At 44.1% G+C, this 17,107-nt stretch overlaps 1 protein-coding gene across 3 annotated transcripts in view; it reads left to right on the top strand.

Annotated features, from left to right (window-relative positions):
• Positions 1–17,107, top strand: part of mettl25 (methyltransferase like 25) — a 93,759-nt gene that overhangs the window by 275 nt on the left and 76,377 nt on the right. For all 3 annotated transcript variants that reach the window (XM_038780237.1, XM_038780238.1, XM_038780239.1), the window contains exons 2-3: positions 2,140–2,292; positions 9,684–9,790. In XM_038780237.1, coding sequence (XP_038636165.1) covers positions 2,140–2,292; positions 9,684–9,790 — 260 coding nt within the window. The remainder of the gene's footprint in view (positions 1–2,139; positions 2,293–9,683; positions 9,791–17,107) is intronic.

Consider the following 17,107-nt stretch of genomic DNA (forward strand, 5'->3'; position numbering starts at 1 on the left):
TCAACTGACTGACCATCCGTGCATGGAGCAGAACTGACAGCAATCTGTCCCAAAACAAACCTGCAAGAGAAGCTGAGCATCTGGCTCCTGTTCAACCTTGCCACGAGTATTGGCGAACCAGATCAGCCGTTGGATTAGCAACCATTCAAAAAATAACCATACATTTTCTATATATACCTTTCATGAGCTCAGACAGGGACCCCCCAAAATTGTTTCACAAAAGTACTTTCAAAGCAGAGTCACTGTGGTAACGTACTAATGGACTGGACTTTCTTGTCGGATTGGGGACCCGATGCAGGGACCATCTGTGGTACTGAGTCAATATTTGCTGGCAGCGCAATCCTCCAGAAGGCGGTTAAGCTTGAGGAGACGTGCTGTTCATTTGCTGCCTCCAGTCTTGCATTATCTTTAATAACACGGGCTAGACAGTCAATGCTGCAAGCTAAATCAGAGCGGGGACTGCTCTGCAGCCTCCATAGCCCCACTGTTGAGGCAGGTCAGGGAATGCAAGTGTCATTCAACATGGAAGCGAAGATTCTTAAAGCTGGGAGGGACATCGGATAGAGGGAAAACACCTTCTTGGGATTAGATGTGGCCACTATTGCAGTCTTTCAATAATGCGACCTTGCCATTAAATGGCTGCCTGTTTCCAACCCTGTCTCCACATCCACCCTAATGTGTATAGAGAAAAGTTCCACAAACATCGGTCTGACCAATGAACCACACAGCATGTTATTTGAAGAAGAGCAGGGAGATGTTTGGGGGTAAATCAACATCTGCCATGTGGGAGGCCTTAAAATGTCAGTTGATAGAAATTCAGGAAGGCATGATCATGTGAGGAAGAAGGATAAGTAGTGCAAGTTTCGGGAACCTTGGATGATGAGGAATATTGTGAGCCTAGTCCAAAAGAAAAAGGAAGCATTTATAATGACTAGAAGGCTAGAAACAGACAAAGAGAAATATAAGGAAAGTAGGAAGGAACTTAAGCAAGGAGTCAGGAGGGCTAAAAGGGGTCATGAAAAGTCATGGCAAACAGGATTAAGAAAAATCCCAAGGCTTTTTATACATATATAAAGAGCAATAAGGTAGTCAGGGAATCTATGCATGGAGCCAGAGGAAATAGGCGAGGTACTACATGAGTACTTTGTATCAGTATTCACTAAAGAGACGGACTTGCTGGATAAGTCTGGGGAAGGGTGTGTAGATAGTCTGGTTATATTGATATCAAAAAGGAGGAGGTGCTGGGTGTCTTGAAAAACATCAAGGTAGATCAGTCTCCCGGGCCTGATGGGATCTACCCCAGAATACAGAGGGAGGCAAGGGAGGAAATTGCTGAGGCCTTTGAATCCTCACTGGCTACAGGTGAGGTCCCAGAGAACTGGAGAATAACTAATGTTGTTGCTCTGGTTAAGAAGGGTCACAAGGATAATCCAGGAAATTACAGACTGAGAATAATTTGCAGCTGTCCTGAGAATCTGCCTGCTTGATATTGTCTGATCATTCCATTCCTCACTGTGATGTGTACTAATGAGTGGCACGGAACACTGAACATTAAACACTCTTCATGCCTTTGAAATTGTTTCCACAAATTCAATTTTCTGTTGCTATGTATTTTATATTCATTGGATACAGGAAAAAAGCTGGGCAGCATGGTAGCATAGTGGTTAGCACAATTGCTTCACAGCTCCAGGGTCCCAGGTTCGATACCCGGCTTGGGTCACGTTCCCCCCGTGTGTGCGTGGGTTTCCTCCAGGTGCTCCAGTTTCCTCCCACAGTCCAAAGATGTGCAGGTTAGGTGGATTGGCCATGCTAAATTGCCCTTAGTGTCTGAAATTGCCCTTAGTGCTGGGTGGGATTACTGGGTTATGGGGATAGGGTGGGGGTGTGGGCTTGGTAGGGTGCTCTTTCCAAGAGCCAGTGCAGACTCGATGGGCCGAATGGCCTCCTTCTGCACTGTAAATTTTATGATTTCCAAGCTCTCGTGTAGAAATATTGTGGATTTGGTCTTATAAAATATGCTACAGATCCAGTGTGTTCAAAAGGATTAATAATTTATTTTTTCACTTTTTCTTTAAGCAACATTAGTTATTAGAGCTCAGGTTTAGTTATTGCTTAAACATTATCTTTATTCATAACCAGACAGAACGGGTGCCTCCGTATGGGACCAGACCCAAAAACTTAGCGATGTGGCTGCCTACAGGAGAGTTACTCAGGATCATGCTCTGCCAAACCTTGGAGTGTGCACACCGCTAGATGACCTGCGACAGGAAATGTGGGGAGATAAGCAAAAAGGTTTGGAAATCACAAGTTCTGTATTGAGTCATTGTTTAATGCAACATGGACTGCTTCACATATTACACATGCACAGCATGGAAACAGACCATTCAATTTGGTTTTTGCTGATTTTTATCTGCACAGGTGCCTTCTCCCACCATCTTCACGTAATTCTGTCAACATAATCTTCTATTCCTTTCTCCCTCATATGCTTATCTAGTTTCACCTTAAATGCATCACGCTATTCACCTCGACTGCTCCTCGTGGTAATGAGTTCCGCAATCTAACCACTCTCTGAGTAAAGAAAGTTCTCCTGAATCCCTTATTGGATTTATTTGGGAATATCTCAAATTTATGGCCAATAATTTTGGTCTTCCCTACAAGTGGAAAGATGTTCTCTACCTTTACCCTTTCATAACCGTAATACCCGTTATCAGGTTCACCTCTAGGTTCTCACTTTTTTATTTGGGAATTGGTTTAAATAAGCAACTATTCTTGAGTTAAAATGATCCATAAGACATAGGAGCAGAATTAGGCCACTTGGCCCATCGAGTCTGCTCCGCCATTCAATCATGGCTGATATTTTTCTCATCCCCATTCTCCTGCCTTCTCCCCATAACCCCTGATCCCCTTATTGATCAAGAACCTATCTATCTCTGCCTTAAAGACACTCAGTGAATTGGCCTCCACAACCTTCTGCGGCGAAGAGTTCCACGGATTCGCCACCCTCTGGCTGAAAAAAATCCTCCTAATCTCTGTTTTAAAGGATCGTCCCTTTAATCTGAGATGGTGTCCTCTGATTCTAGTTTTACCTACAAGTGGAAACATCCTCTCCATGTCTACTCTATTCAGGCCTCGCAGTATCTTGTAAGTTTCAATAAGATCCCCTCTCATCCTTCTAAACTCCAACGAGTACAGACCCAGAGTCCTCAAATGTTCCACATCCGACAAGTTCTTAATTCCAGGGATCATTCTTGTGAACCTCCTCTGGACCCTTTCCAAGGCCAACACATCCTTCATTAGATATGGGGCCCAAAACTGCTCACAATACTCCAAATGGGGTATTAGTTCTTGCCCTGTTACTATTTACATTTGTTTTCCCTGTTAATTTTGTACATCACTATTCTTGAGTTAAAATTTTATCAGGATCTGATAAAATGTGAAATTTTACCATTTTACCTCAATCCAAAAGTTAGATTAAATTCTGACCTGCTTTGTCATTGTTAAATGTTTTCGGATTCAAACTTCCTGATTTCTTTCAGAAAATATCTGGCTTCTTCTTCATATTATTTATTATGGAAATCTACTTCAATCTTCCCTTGTGTCCTCTCTTCAATCATTTAATATTCTATCACCACCCTTTATTATTGTAATCAGCAGTTGATCAAAAACATATCAAGTAGCTTTGTGCAGGATGCCATGTCTATTCTGAACCTAGTCTGTCTGACTGAATTTTCAACTGTATGTTATATGATATTGCATCTGATTTCAATGAGGGAGTTTTTATTTACTGATGCTGGGAACTGAGGGATCTGGTAGTCTGCAATTCCAAGCATGCTGTGTTGTCTTGACTGCATAGCCTTTGATTATGGCCCTGAAATATTCCTTATCGCGATGTCAACCTTATTGATAGGTTTGGCTTATAGTTAGATGGCAGCATTTGGAGAAAGCCACAGACGTAGGTAGGCCTAATCTCCAACTTTGGGGATAGGAGTGGGGCCAACCTAGGGAAAAGGTTGAGGCATGTGTGGATATTGTCTCAAGACAGATTTGATCCCAAGGGAAGGTCTGATCCCTTATCTCCATGAGAGAGGCTCTGATTCCTGACCGTGGGGCGACCAATCAATTATGGGGTTTGTTGTATGGTGTGTGTGTGGGGCTCGGCAGGTGCATGGTCTGATGGTGGGTAAACCTGGGGATTGGGAGGAAGATTACCTGCTTCTCTCAGTCCACAAGGAGTGTTGTGAAAGCGCTTGCCTTCTCCCAGAGGCTTTACCTCCCTCAATGCAGTTGCCTGGTTTCTCGAGGCCTGAGCAACCCATCTGGCTACAGGTAAACCTGCAAAGCTGGTTAGATCTGGAGATTCCAGCCTCACTAATATATGCAGGGTGGCACAGTGGTTAGCAATGTTGCCTCACAACGCCAGAAACTTGGGTTCAATTCCAGCCTTGGGTGACTGTATAGAGTTTGCAGGTTCTCGCCGGGTGCTCTAATTTCCTCGTTCAGTCCAAAGATGTGCAGATTAGGTGGATTGGCCATGCTAAATTGCCCCTAGTGTCCAATGGTTAGGTGGGGTTATGGGCCAAGATAGTGGGCGGAATTCTCCGACCCCCTGTAGGGTCGGGGAATCGCCCGGGGCCAGAATTCTCTGTCACCCGGGAATCGGTGGGAGCGGGAATCACGTTCCGCCAGTCGGCGTGCCCCCCGCGGCGATTCTCCGGCCCGCGATGGGCCGAAGACCCACCGCTGACAGGCCAATCCCGCCGATGTGGTTTAAACCACCTCTGTTCCAGCGGGATTGGCGGCGCAAGCGGACCCCCGAGGTCCCGGGAGGGGGGCGCAGGGCGATCGGACCCCTGGGGATGCCCCCATGGTGGCCTGGCCCGCGATCGGGGCCTACTGATCGGCGGGGGGGCCAGTGCCGTGGGGGCACTATTTTTCGTCCGCCACGGCCTCCACCATGGCGGAGGTGGAAGAGACCCCCTCCACCGCACAATGCGCCGGTGGTGACGTCAGCGGCCGCTGATGCTCCGGCGCGTGCGCGGACCGGCGAAGGCCTTTCGGCCAGCCCCGACACCGGGCGCCGTAGCGCCAAAGGCCGTTGGCGCCATCGGCGGAGCGGGAGCCACTCCGGCGCGGGCCTAACCCCTAAAGGTGCGGAGAATTCCACACCTTTGGGGAGGCCTGACGCCGGAGTGGTTGGTGCCACTCTGCTACACCGGGACACCCTGCCCCGCCAGGTAGGGGAGAAGTTCGCCCAGGGTGCTCTTTCGGAGGGTCAGAACAAAGTCTATAGGCTGAATGGCCACTTTCTGGGAATGGATTGGTTATTTACCCCTTGTCTCACTTTAGTAAAACACAGATGTTGACGAGTTGGAGCCAGTTTCCTCACCCTGAATCCCATCCCAATCCCATCCTCTCATGTTAATATTTTTTTTTGAGAAAAGTGTAGAAACGTTGAGTATGCTTGGTGACACTACATGGGGCTTGATATTTAGATGGAGGCTCCAAACATATAGAACATATGTTATATATTCAAATGGTTTAAATATGTTATATATTCAAATGGTTTAAATAAGCAACCATTCTTGAGTTAAAATGATCCATAAGACATAGGAGCAGAATTAGGCTACTTGGCCCATCGAGTCTGTCCTGCCATTCAATCATGGCTGATACTTTTCTCATCCCCATTCTCCTGCCTTCTCCCCGTAACCCCTGATCGCCTTATTAATCAATAACCTATCTATCTCTGCCTTAAAGACACACAGTGAATTGACACAGAAATTGGAAAACAAAACAAGGAAAAAACATGTTAGCCTCAACTGGACCATGTTGATGTTTATGCTGCATGTAAACAACGATTCTAATCTCTTCTCATATCGCTTTATTGCCATTTGCATCAGTCACCTATCTAACCTTTGTCTTAAAAATTGATATGTTTGCATCTTCACTTACTAACTGTAGTACGTTCCATAGCATTACAGCCCTCTGCAAAAATATGTCCCCTGCTTCCTGCCCTAAAGATTCATATTTATTCTTACATCTATGTCCCCTTGTTCGAGATATTCTGAACCCAGACCAGACCTCAACAAGCTAGGATACTGACTGAAACTCCAATATTTCAGTTTAATTTTTAAAACTGTGTGGAAAGAATACTTTTGCTCCAGGACTGATTGTACGAAGAAATAGGAATTTGGTATTTTAGAACAAAACTTTATCATTAACACAATATTAAACTCTTTAACATCACACTTGAAAATAGCTTACAATTACTACTCAATACAGTAAATGCTATTTCTATTACTATCACTTTTCCCAATTAAACTGCAAGAAAAAAAAAACATACAGCCCCCAGTCTATCCTACATCCCAATGACACAGAGTAATACTTGCTTCCCAGAACAAATTTGGCTCCTGTTAGAACCTGGCTGGATGGCAGACTCTGGCTGGATGGCTTCAAAAAGCAGTTTCAACTGGTTTGTTTCAGCTTCCCACTTGTCATCAGACAATTCTGCATTGCTTTAAATACTATTCATCTTTTTTTAACTATCCTACTGTGAGAGCAAAATACTTTACTTATGATAAAGGGTTAGCCACATCAGAAATCAGTCAAAAATACTTTCTCAAAATGTCTCAATGCCGTAGCTCCATTCAGCAATACACATTAACTCCCCTAGTCAAATAATAGTGCATGAATTCAGGCTTTTAAGGTGGTCAATTTCACCTGTGGCTGCTGAAAGCTTTCTGGTCTTGCAAAACAAGATTCTTTTAAAAACTACTGCAGTCAAACACACTCTAACCCAGGCTTGTAATACTTAACTTGCCAAATGCTTCTAATCCAATATATCTAAAACTCTGCATTTGTTAGAGAGACCCTTCAATCAGTGGAAACAATCTGTTTCTCACTACTCTACCCAATCTTCCATATTTTCATATATTTCAAAATATCCTGTAATCCACTCTGTTCTAACAAAAACAGCTACAATTTTCAAGCTTTCTCCATATTTCTATTCCTCTTACTGAGTGAGCAGCATCTTAATTAATTTGCTCCATACACTCCCTAATGCTTCATCATCCTTCTTACTGTATGGAGGTTAAACTGTATACCATATCCTAACCTAATCTTACAAAGGTTTTATATGAATTTACCATAACATTGCAACTTCGTTATTCCACACTTCCATAAAGCCCAGTATTTATGGTTTTATCTTTTTGAGGTGATGCTTTAATTACTTTGCGAATCTGAAATACTCCCAAAGCCTTCTGCTTTTCTACATCACTATTTTTCCCATTGAAGGTAACTATTACTTCCATGAATCAAATTGTACCCATCTCATTTAATGAGTTGAATTTGTTCTCGCACCGTTTTGGCAAGTCCATCAACTGATTCATTTCTATTATTTGCAACATGGCCTATCATGGTATTGTCTGCAGATTAGGACGGTGTTCCCTCAAGCATTTTACTCAAATCATTGATGTACATAGTAACTAGAAGCAGTCCTAAAACAGAACTCTGTGTGGCACTGCTTCTAAATACTCTGAACAATTGCCCGACTCGTTGCTCCCTACTTCCAAGCCATTTTAAATTTAATTTTCCATTATTTGCTTAATTGCATATGCTTTAACCTCCCCTTGACGTCTTTTGTGTGGTTCCCGTACCGGCCTTCCCTAATAGGCGCAGGAATGTGGTGACTACGGGCTTTTCACAGTAACTTAATTGAAGCCTACTTGTGACAATAAGCGATTATTATTATTATTATGATTTCTAAAAAGCATGTGTACCACATCCACATTTCCTTCATTGTATTTGAAGGACAGGACAGCTTAGTCCACATGGCCGATTCTCCCTGCACCCCTCATTTTCAGAAAGAAGGATTTCCATACCTGTGTGACAGGAGAAAGGTGTAGTCCTGTTATTGTCTAATTTTACTCATGATAACACTAACTTCCTGTGGAAATAGTGAATAAAATGGTTCTGGTTAAGTCATTGGCCGGCATTTTCCTGCCTCTCGGCCGTGGCATGGCTTGTGAGCCACATTGGTGGGTCCAGAAGATCCTGTCGGCGTGGCCAGGGGGAAAATACCAACCATTGCCTATGTATAGTAACTGATGTATAGAAAGTATCACCATATTCATATTGTACACTATACATACTGCAGACATAGGGGTGCGATTCTCCGCCCCCCACGACGGGTGGGAGAATAGCTGGAGGGCGTCCCCGACATTTTTCACGCCCTCCCGCTATTCTCCCTCCCCCCCCCAACACACACCACGGCCGCCCCACGACACGAATCGCTGCTCGTCATTTTTTTACGGCGAACAGCGATTCTCCCCAGGCCGATGGGCCGAGTTCCCAGGCCTTTACGGCCATTTTTACGGCAGCAAACACACCTGCTTGCTGCCATCGTAAAAACGGCCGCAACATGACTGTTCTGGGCATCCTGGGCCCCGATTGGCACGGCCAGGGGGGCATGGGCCCGAGATCGGTGCCCGCCGATCGCGGGCAGTGCGTCCGTAACGGACGCACTCTTTCTCCCTCCGCCGCTCCGCAGGATCAGTCCGCGGGGCGGCCGAGGGAGATGACGGCCCCGCGCATGCACGGGTTGGAGCCATGCGCGGCTGACGTCATCGTGCGTGTCAGCCGGCGTGACGCTTGGCGCGCGGACTTAGCGACGGTCGCTAAGGCCGCGATGCCGTGCTTCACGGGGCCCCGCTGCTAGCCCCGCCCGGTGGGGGGAGAATCGGGTCCCGGGAGGGGGCGCGGAGGCTGCCGTGAAACATGGCCAGTTTCACGGCAGCCTTTACGATTCGCCGCATTTGCGGAGAATCGCCCCCCCACCTTCAACACCCATCCTTACAGGTCAATAGTTTTATATCCATGTCATCATCATGTTAAGTGGGGCAGTGCAGATTTAAACCTAGATTTTGTAGTTGAGATTCTGACATTGTGGAGCAAAATTTAAGTTGCATCTAAAACTGGGGCAGAGGGTGCAGAACTGGACCACTTTCACGAGCCAGATGTGCCTTTGGGGTTCAGTTAAGTGCTGTTAGTCAGCCGTGCGTGGCAGATAGATAGAGCACCATAGCTCACCAGCCGGGGTCGGTGGGGTCGAGGATTGATGGGATGTCTGCCTATTCTCGCACAGTACCAGCTGGCAGAATGGGCCTTGGTAGGGGAGGAGCGGTGTGAGGGGCAGAGCCGTTGTGGTGAGGTAGCCTTGTACATATCAATGGTGAGCTGGAGATTCTTTTTTTATGGGCCCACAAATAAATAACTGAAAATGACTTGGTCCATTAAGAATGCTGGTAGGATCACTGAAGGCATGTTCTAACCAGGCAGAGCACCGACCCACACCCAGGCGCACTTGGATTTCACAGTCACATTTTATAATAGACATTGCACCACATTTGCATGATTATGAAGCCTCCCAACTGTTCCAGTAAATCATCCAAGGAAATATGACATCCAGTACATTTCTGATCTAGGTTAGGCACAACTGTTTGTAATGTGAAATTTGGAAGCTTTATGCCCATTTTACAGGTGGCTGTAAGTTGCGTTTCTCTTTCCCATATCTAGATTTTTGTTATATAATGTTATTGCAGTTTGTATTTCTGGGAGGTGATTCGTATAGTTAGTCTCTTCTTGTGTAAACGCCTAGCAATCTTTCAGTATTTTGTCTTTCCTCTTAGATATGTTCTTGAAAACCAGCACGTTTATGAGTTCAAAGAAGTCCCATGAGGTTGAGGTGATGTCTGAAGTCATCGCATGTATCGCCAAATATTGCAACATTCAACAGGTAAGAGCGAACTTCCAACCATTCTTGCAGTGTAGTTACAGAACAATTTCCAAGTCCGTTTAAAGAACCAGTTTTTTTGAAGGTGGTACACTCTCTGAAGTTACTAATCTTCAATCCTTTTCATCCCAGAAATAGAATATGGTGCAAAGATGATTGTATCGTGGAACATTAAATTTGTTCTGCAAACTTGCCAAAGTTCATACTCAAATGAGAATAATTTAACTCTGGAGCAGGAAGCATGCGAGGCAGTCTTTGCTGATTTTTATAGTTGTTCCTCATTCGCGCACTGCTTCCCAATCTTCCATTTTTCCAGATCTGCCACTTTGTTGCTCACCCCCATAGCCTGGTTATATCTCTTTGAGGGTGGCACGATGATACAATGGTTAGCACTACTGCCTCAAGATGCCAGGGACCAAGGTTTGATTCTGGCTTTGGGTGACTCAGTGTGGAGTTGCATGTTCTCCCCATTTCTGCTTGAGTTTCCTCCGGTTTCCTCCCGCAGTCCAAAGGTGTGCAGGTTAAGTGGATTGGCCATGCTAAATTGTCCCTTACTGTCCAAAGATGTGCAGGTTGGGTGAATTGTCCCTGATCAATGCATGAGGTTACGGGCAAGGGCTGGTGCATGGACCTAAGTAGAATGCTCTTTTGGAGGATCAGTACAGAGTCGATGGACTGAATGGCTTCCTTCTGCACTGTCGGAATTCCATGGATTCTATGGAATTTCTTTGTGTCCTCTTCGCATCTTGCATTTCCACCTAGCTTTGTATCGTCAACGAATTTAAATCCTTTGCCCTCTGTCTATTCGCCTAAGTAATTGATATAGATTGTAAATAGCTGAGACTCCAGCACTGATCCTTGCGGCACTCCATTAGTCAGAGCCTGTCAACTTGAAAATGCCCCATTTATCTCTACTCTCTTCTCCCTGTCCATTAACCAATCCTCAATCCAAGGTAATATATCACACCTAACTCCATGACATCCATTTCTCAGGAGGAAAATTCAACCCCATAAATCAGTTTAATTTAAAAATAGCTAATGTATGTACTAGAATCCATAATTAGCATTTAAATTTGTGTTTATCCAATTTAAAATAACACCAATAAATAAAGAAATATCCCCGAAAATTTAAGAGTAGGAATCGGGCATTGAGCAGTTTGGTTGCAGCAAAATGTTTTTATTTTTTATAATCTTTATTGTCACAAGTAGGCTTCCATTAATACTGCAGCGAAGTAACTGTGAAAATCCCCTAATCGCCACACTCCAGCGCCTGTTCGGATACACTGAGGGAGAATTCAGAATGGCCAATTCACCTAACAGCACGTCTTTCGGGACTTGTGGGAAGAAACCGGAGCACCCGGAGGAAACCCACGTAGACACAGGGAGATGTGCAGACTCCGCACAGACAGTGACCCAAGCCGGGAATCGAACCTGGGACCCTGGCGCTATGAAGCAACAGTGTTAACCACTGTTCTACCGTGCCACCCTTAAATGGCGTATGTTCATCCCGGCTCTCCAGTGCACAGAGACCAAAGTTGATTAAGCAGAATGGAAGGAGGCCCCTTTACTGCGCCAAAAGATTCCACAGTGTCTTTGAAACAATCCTTACTTAGGTATGTCGTGAAGACTGTCAGTGAGTTGTGGTTACTTTTCGGAAGTGTGACTCAGGAAGTATTGGACAATTATAAGGAGGCTCTGGACGTTTTATGTAATGCATTGCATATGAATGACTTAAAACAACCTGAACCTTAACATGTTGGCTGCACTTGTTCTGTGCAAGAGCTCATGCAAGTTTGTGAAATTCTAATATGTGCATTTATGTAAGATTCATGAACATAAGAACATAAGAACTAGGAGCAGGAGTAGGCCATCTGGCCCCTCGAGCCTGCTCCGCCATTTAATGAGATCATGGCTGATCTTTTGTGGACTCAGCTCCACTTTCCGGCCCGAAAACCATAACCCTTAATCCCTTTATTCTTCAAAAAACTATCTATCTTTACCTTAAAAACATGTAATGAAGGAGCCTCAACTGCTTCACTGGGCAAGGAATTCCATAGATTCACAACCCTTTGGGTGAAGAAGTTCCTCCTAAACTCAGTCCTAAATCTACTTCCCCTTATTTTGAGGCTATGTCCCCTAGTTCTGCTTTCACCCGCCAGTGGAAACAACCTGCCCGCATCTATCCTATCTATTCCCTTCATAATTTTAAATGTTTCTATAAGATCCCCCCTCATCCTTCTAAATTCCAACGAGTACAGTCCCAGTCTACTCAACCTCTCCTCATAATCCAACCCCTTCAGATCTGGAATTAACCTAGTGCATCTCCTCTGCACACCCTCCAGCGCCAGTGCGTCCTTTCTCAAGTAAGGAGACCAAAACTGAACACAATACTCCAGGTGTGGCCTCACTAACACCTTATACAATTGCAACATAACCTCCCTAGTCTTAAACTCCATCCCTCTAGCAATGAAGGACAAAATTCCATTTGCCTTCTTAATCACCTGTTGCACCTGTAAACCAACCTTCTGTGACTCATGCACTAGCACACCCAAGTCTCTCTGCACAGCGGCATGCTTTAATATTTTATCGTTTAAATAATAATCCCGTTTGCTGTTATTCCTACCAAAATGGATAACCTCACATTTGTCAACATTGTATTCCATCTGCCAGACCCTAGCCCATTCACTTAACCTATCCAAATCCCTCTGCAGACTTCCAGTATCCTCTGCACTTTTCGCTTTACCACTCATCTTAGTGTCATCTGCAAACTTGGACACATTGCCCTTGGTCCCCAACTCCAAATCATCTATGTAAATTGTGAACAATTGTGGGCCCAACACTGATCCCTGAGGGACACCACTAGCTACTGATTGCCAACCAGAGAAACACCCATTAATCCCCACTTTTTGCTTTCTATTAATTAACCAATCCTCTATCCATGCTACTACTTTACCCTTAATGCCATGCATCTTTATCTTATGCAGCAACCTTTTGTGTGGCACCTTGTCAAAGGCTTTCTGGAAATCCAGATATACCACATCCATTGGCTCCCCATTATCTACTGCACTGGTAATGTCCTCAAAAAATTCCACTAAATTAGTTAGGCATGACCTGCCCTTTATGAACCCATGCTGCGTCTGCCCAATGGGACAATTTCTATCCAGATGCCTCGCTATTTCTTCCTTGATGATAGATTCCAGCATCTTCCCTACTACCGAAGTTAAGCTCACTGGCCTATAATTTCCTGCTTTCTGCCTACCTCCTTTTTTAAACAGTGGTGTCACGTTTGCTAATTTCCAATCCACCGGGACCACCCCAGAGTCTAGTGAATTTCGGTAAATTATCACTAGTGCATCTGCAATTTCCCTAGCCATCTCTTTTAGCACTCTGGGATGCATTCCATCAGGGCCAGGGGACTTGTCTACCTTTAGCCCCATTAGCTTGCCCATCACTACCTCCTTAGTGATAACAATCCTCTCAAGGTCCTCACCTGTCATAGCCTCATTTCTATCAGTTGCTGGCATGTTATTTGTGTCTTCCACTGTGAAGACCGACCCAAAAAACCTGTTCAGTTCCTCAGCTATTTCCTCATTTCCCATTATTAAAACTCCCTTCTCATCCTCTAAAGGACCAATATTTACCTTAGCCACTCTTTTTGAAGGGGCAGCACGGTGGCGCAGTGGTTAGCATTGCTGCCTACGGCGCTGAGGACCTGGGTTCGAATCCCGGCTCTGGGTCACTGTCCGTGAGGAGTTTGCACATTCTCCCCATGTCTGCGTGTGTTTCACCCCCACAACCCAAAGATGTGCAGGATAGGTGGATTGGCCACGCTAAATTGCCCCTTAATTGGAAAAATGTAAGATTCATGAAAATGCCTGTACGTTTGTGATGATCAGTGTATTTATGGATCTCACTGGGGCTTTTTACATGAAGGTAATGCATAAATGATAGATTTTCTCCCCATTGGTTCTGAATAATGCAAATAAAAAAATCTTGCCCATATTTTATTGATTCGTGAATTTAATTTACAAAATCAATTTTATGTGTATCCAATCTTTTGATGAAAGTTGACCAATGGATTGACTAAAGTTTTAATTAACACTTAAATTAATTAAGATTAGCGAGCTAATCAGAGTTGCTACCTATTGTTGAAAGATCAAGTGCAAAGTGAAGAAAATGGGTGGTGCAGTATATTAGCACACAGCTCTGGTCTCCGTGGGATTGAACTATCTTAGATGTCAGCAATGAAGGCTTTGAAATAAAATTAGCTTGAGCAGTATAACCAAAAATTGGCACAAATTGTGAATTTTAATGATATGCCCAAGGGTATCTAGTGGAAATGTCAGTGGTGCCAACAGAGTGTCTCTTCAGACTTTAATTAAGGCAACTTCACCTGTAATCAGATAATGTATTTCCTTCTAACAATGGGTGGAAAGAGCAAGAAAGATGTTCCATTTTATAGCATTGTCACGCCTCCCATTAAGTAAAGTACAATTCACCAAAATATTACGATTAAACAAACAAATCTGTAAATCTAAATTAACTTTGTAGCCACTATTAAAGATCACCAAACTATATCTGATGTATACCTGTAAATGACCAAATATATTCCGATAAATTTAGAAAAAAAATTCAACAAGAATTGAGGCAGTTTATTCCGGATCCAGATGTTTCCAATACGAATATTATTCAGATCTCAAAAATCTCCAGATGTGACCTCATCAGTGATATCATAACCATTTGCTAATATGAAACATGTACTATCCATTTAAGAAAATGATACCTCTAATATCATTTGACAGCATTAGTTATAAATTTGGCTGCAGCACTATTGATGTTATCATTTTGTATCTCCAAAGGAACGGTATAGAGTAACATTTGGAGATTCCGGCTACATTCATACAAATGTGTAGAAACCTTCTCAAAAAATAAAATTGCCGAAATCTTTTGATGCAGGTTGTGGTCAACCTCTTCTGTTTCCGAAGAGATGCAACCAGTAGATAGATGCATGATGCACAGAAAGAAAGTTAACATGAGTCACCACAGACCACTTTTGCAGTCAGCTCAGAACTGTAATCGATCAAGGATTAATGATTCCTGTCTACCAAGAATTTATGCTTTGTATGGGGAGGGCGACAGGAGGGGACGAAAGAAACACAATAAAATGATGGCCCGGGTGCCCTTTCTAAAAGGTCAGTGGTGTGTGTATCATTCTGATTCACTACAATGGGAGTTTGTCACAGGAGACATTTTTTCCCTTTAATCAGTTGGTTCGTTCCAGGAAATTACTCATGTGATAAATTATTGTGAGACATAAATTTGAAATCTAAACACTATTTTAGCTCATCAGTTTTCCTGCTAGTGTAAAACCATTAACTGTTAATGTGCATTTTGATGTAATGCCCATCCGAAAGTAATATTTTGAGAAAATACTTTTGATTTTAAAGTGATAACTCACACATACAAGGCATTGATGGACTAAAGCTTTGAGAGCCCATTTGTATGATATATTGAACATTGATTTAAAACATTCAGGCGTGTATGCTTCACCCGATATCTGTGCCTGTGTATTTGCATTGTGTATTTATCCTATGTCCTATGTTTTTTATGAATGGAACGATCTGTCTGGACTCTACGTAGAACGATACTTTTCACTGTACCTTGGTACATGGGACAATAAATCAAATCAAATTTTCTCCATGATCCTTCCAAATTATTTATCCTCCATAATGTTCCCAATTTTTATCTTTGGGTGCTATTTAATGGAACCTGCAAGAGCATGGTGAGCAGGAAGTCTTAATTAAGCGGGAGCTTAAATCTTGATTTTCCAACCACTGGCTGAGGTTCAGAGATGAAGTCGGTGGCAACATGACAGGGCACATTAGACCTTACACAATCTGGTGGATGGTTCTTATTTTTAACACATTTAAATACTCTATCTTAAAACTTCTTTGAAATAAGTCCTACCTTCAAGATTAAGGCAGAGCGGACAGGAAACTTCTCCGGTTTCGTGGTCATTTGAAAGTAGCTTGCACCAGTCGAGTTTGTGGAAATCCATAGGGAGGGAAGCAGGAGATTGGCCAGCGTGCATGGAGGGTCAGAAGAGGCAAAGGAGGTTTCGAAGTGGGAGTTATTGGGTCATGGGCATTTATAAGGGCCTGAGGTCTTTGAGGAAGAGGACCAGGTGAGGTAATGGTGTGTAAGTGGGTAACAGGAAGGGCCTAGTGTCTTGAGTGAGGTCAGAACAGTTGCATTCTTACTCTTGTGCCTGGACTTCCAGCCACGTAGTCTGCAATCGCTTAACCATCCTCCTCTCCTGCAATCTGCAGTGCTTCTTCCTCTGCAGAGGTCCCCACCTTCAGTTCAGGCATTCCACCTCTGGTACTTGCCCTCTCCCTCAAGTTGTAGGTCTGCTCCTGCAAGATCACATTGGATTTAGTCACATGAATCGATAAATAACTCCCTAGTCTGCACGCATCTCCGTCCGTGATACTGGCCCATCAGTGGTACATTGATCCAAGCTTTCTCAAAAGCCAGACCATCACATCTTTAGCCTTGGTTGTTATCTGGCAGTGAGGCTGATTATGCATTCACTTACCTGGCCTAACTGCAAAGATAGATACACTGTTCGATGGCCCTTCAAGAACCCTTTGATAACACGTGACTGTGCAACTTACTCTGGTGAATCGGAGCAGGTCGCCGAGTCTTTTCCTGCACTGGACCTGGGATCTTTGGAAGACCTCACTGTTTCGCACCTCCTCTGCGACTTCTGTCCAGGTCGTTTTGATCAGGTGGCAGGGTCTTCAGTTGCCCTCTGTGGAAAAGAGCACCTTGTGTTTTCTGACAGTCTGGAGGAGAATCTGGAGGGAGGTGTTGCTAAACTGTGGGACTGGTCTCAGTCTCGGCTCAGACATATATGTGCACATATAGGTTTGGACATGATGGGGTCCGTAGCTCACAATATAATCATTAAGGAGGCAGTGATGTGGAGAGGTTGAGTGTGTGGGGAGGGGGAGGTGGGGTGGGAGATGACAAAGGATTGCAACAAGAAATGGAACCAACTGCTGATACAGGTACAATGGAGGTGGACAGGCAAGTTGTGGCCATTATGCAGAACCTCCCTATTTGTCAAGGAAGGTCTTTTATAGCCTGTCCACACATGCTGCATTGTCGGTGGAATTTACCAATGAAAGCCTGCCACCAATATGTAATCATATGTATCTCCCCGTGCTTGCCGCCAGCCATTTATATTTGAATTGCATGTGTGCCAGGTCCCAACACGCATGTGGAGGTAGTACCCACTTTCGCATCTGTTGTTGG

This window comes from Scyliorhinus canicula, chromosome 20, assembly GCF_902713615.1.
Source record: "Scyliorhinus canicula chromosome 20, sScyCan1.1, whole genome shotgun sequence".
Taxonomy (NCBI): Eukaryota; Metazoa; Chordata; class Chondrichthyes; order Carcharhiniformes; family Scyliorhinidae; genus Scyliorhinus; species Scyliorhinus canicula.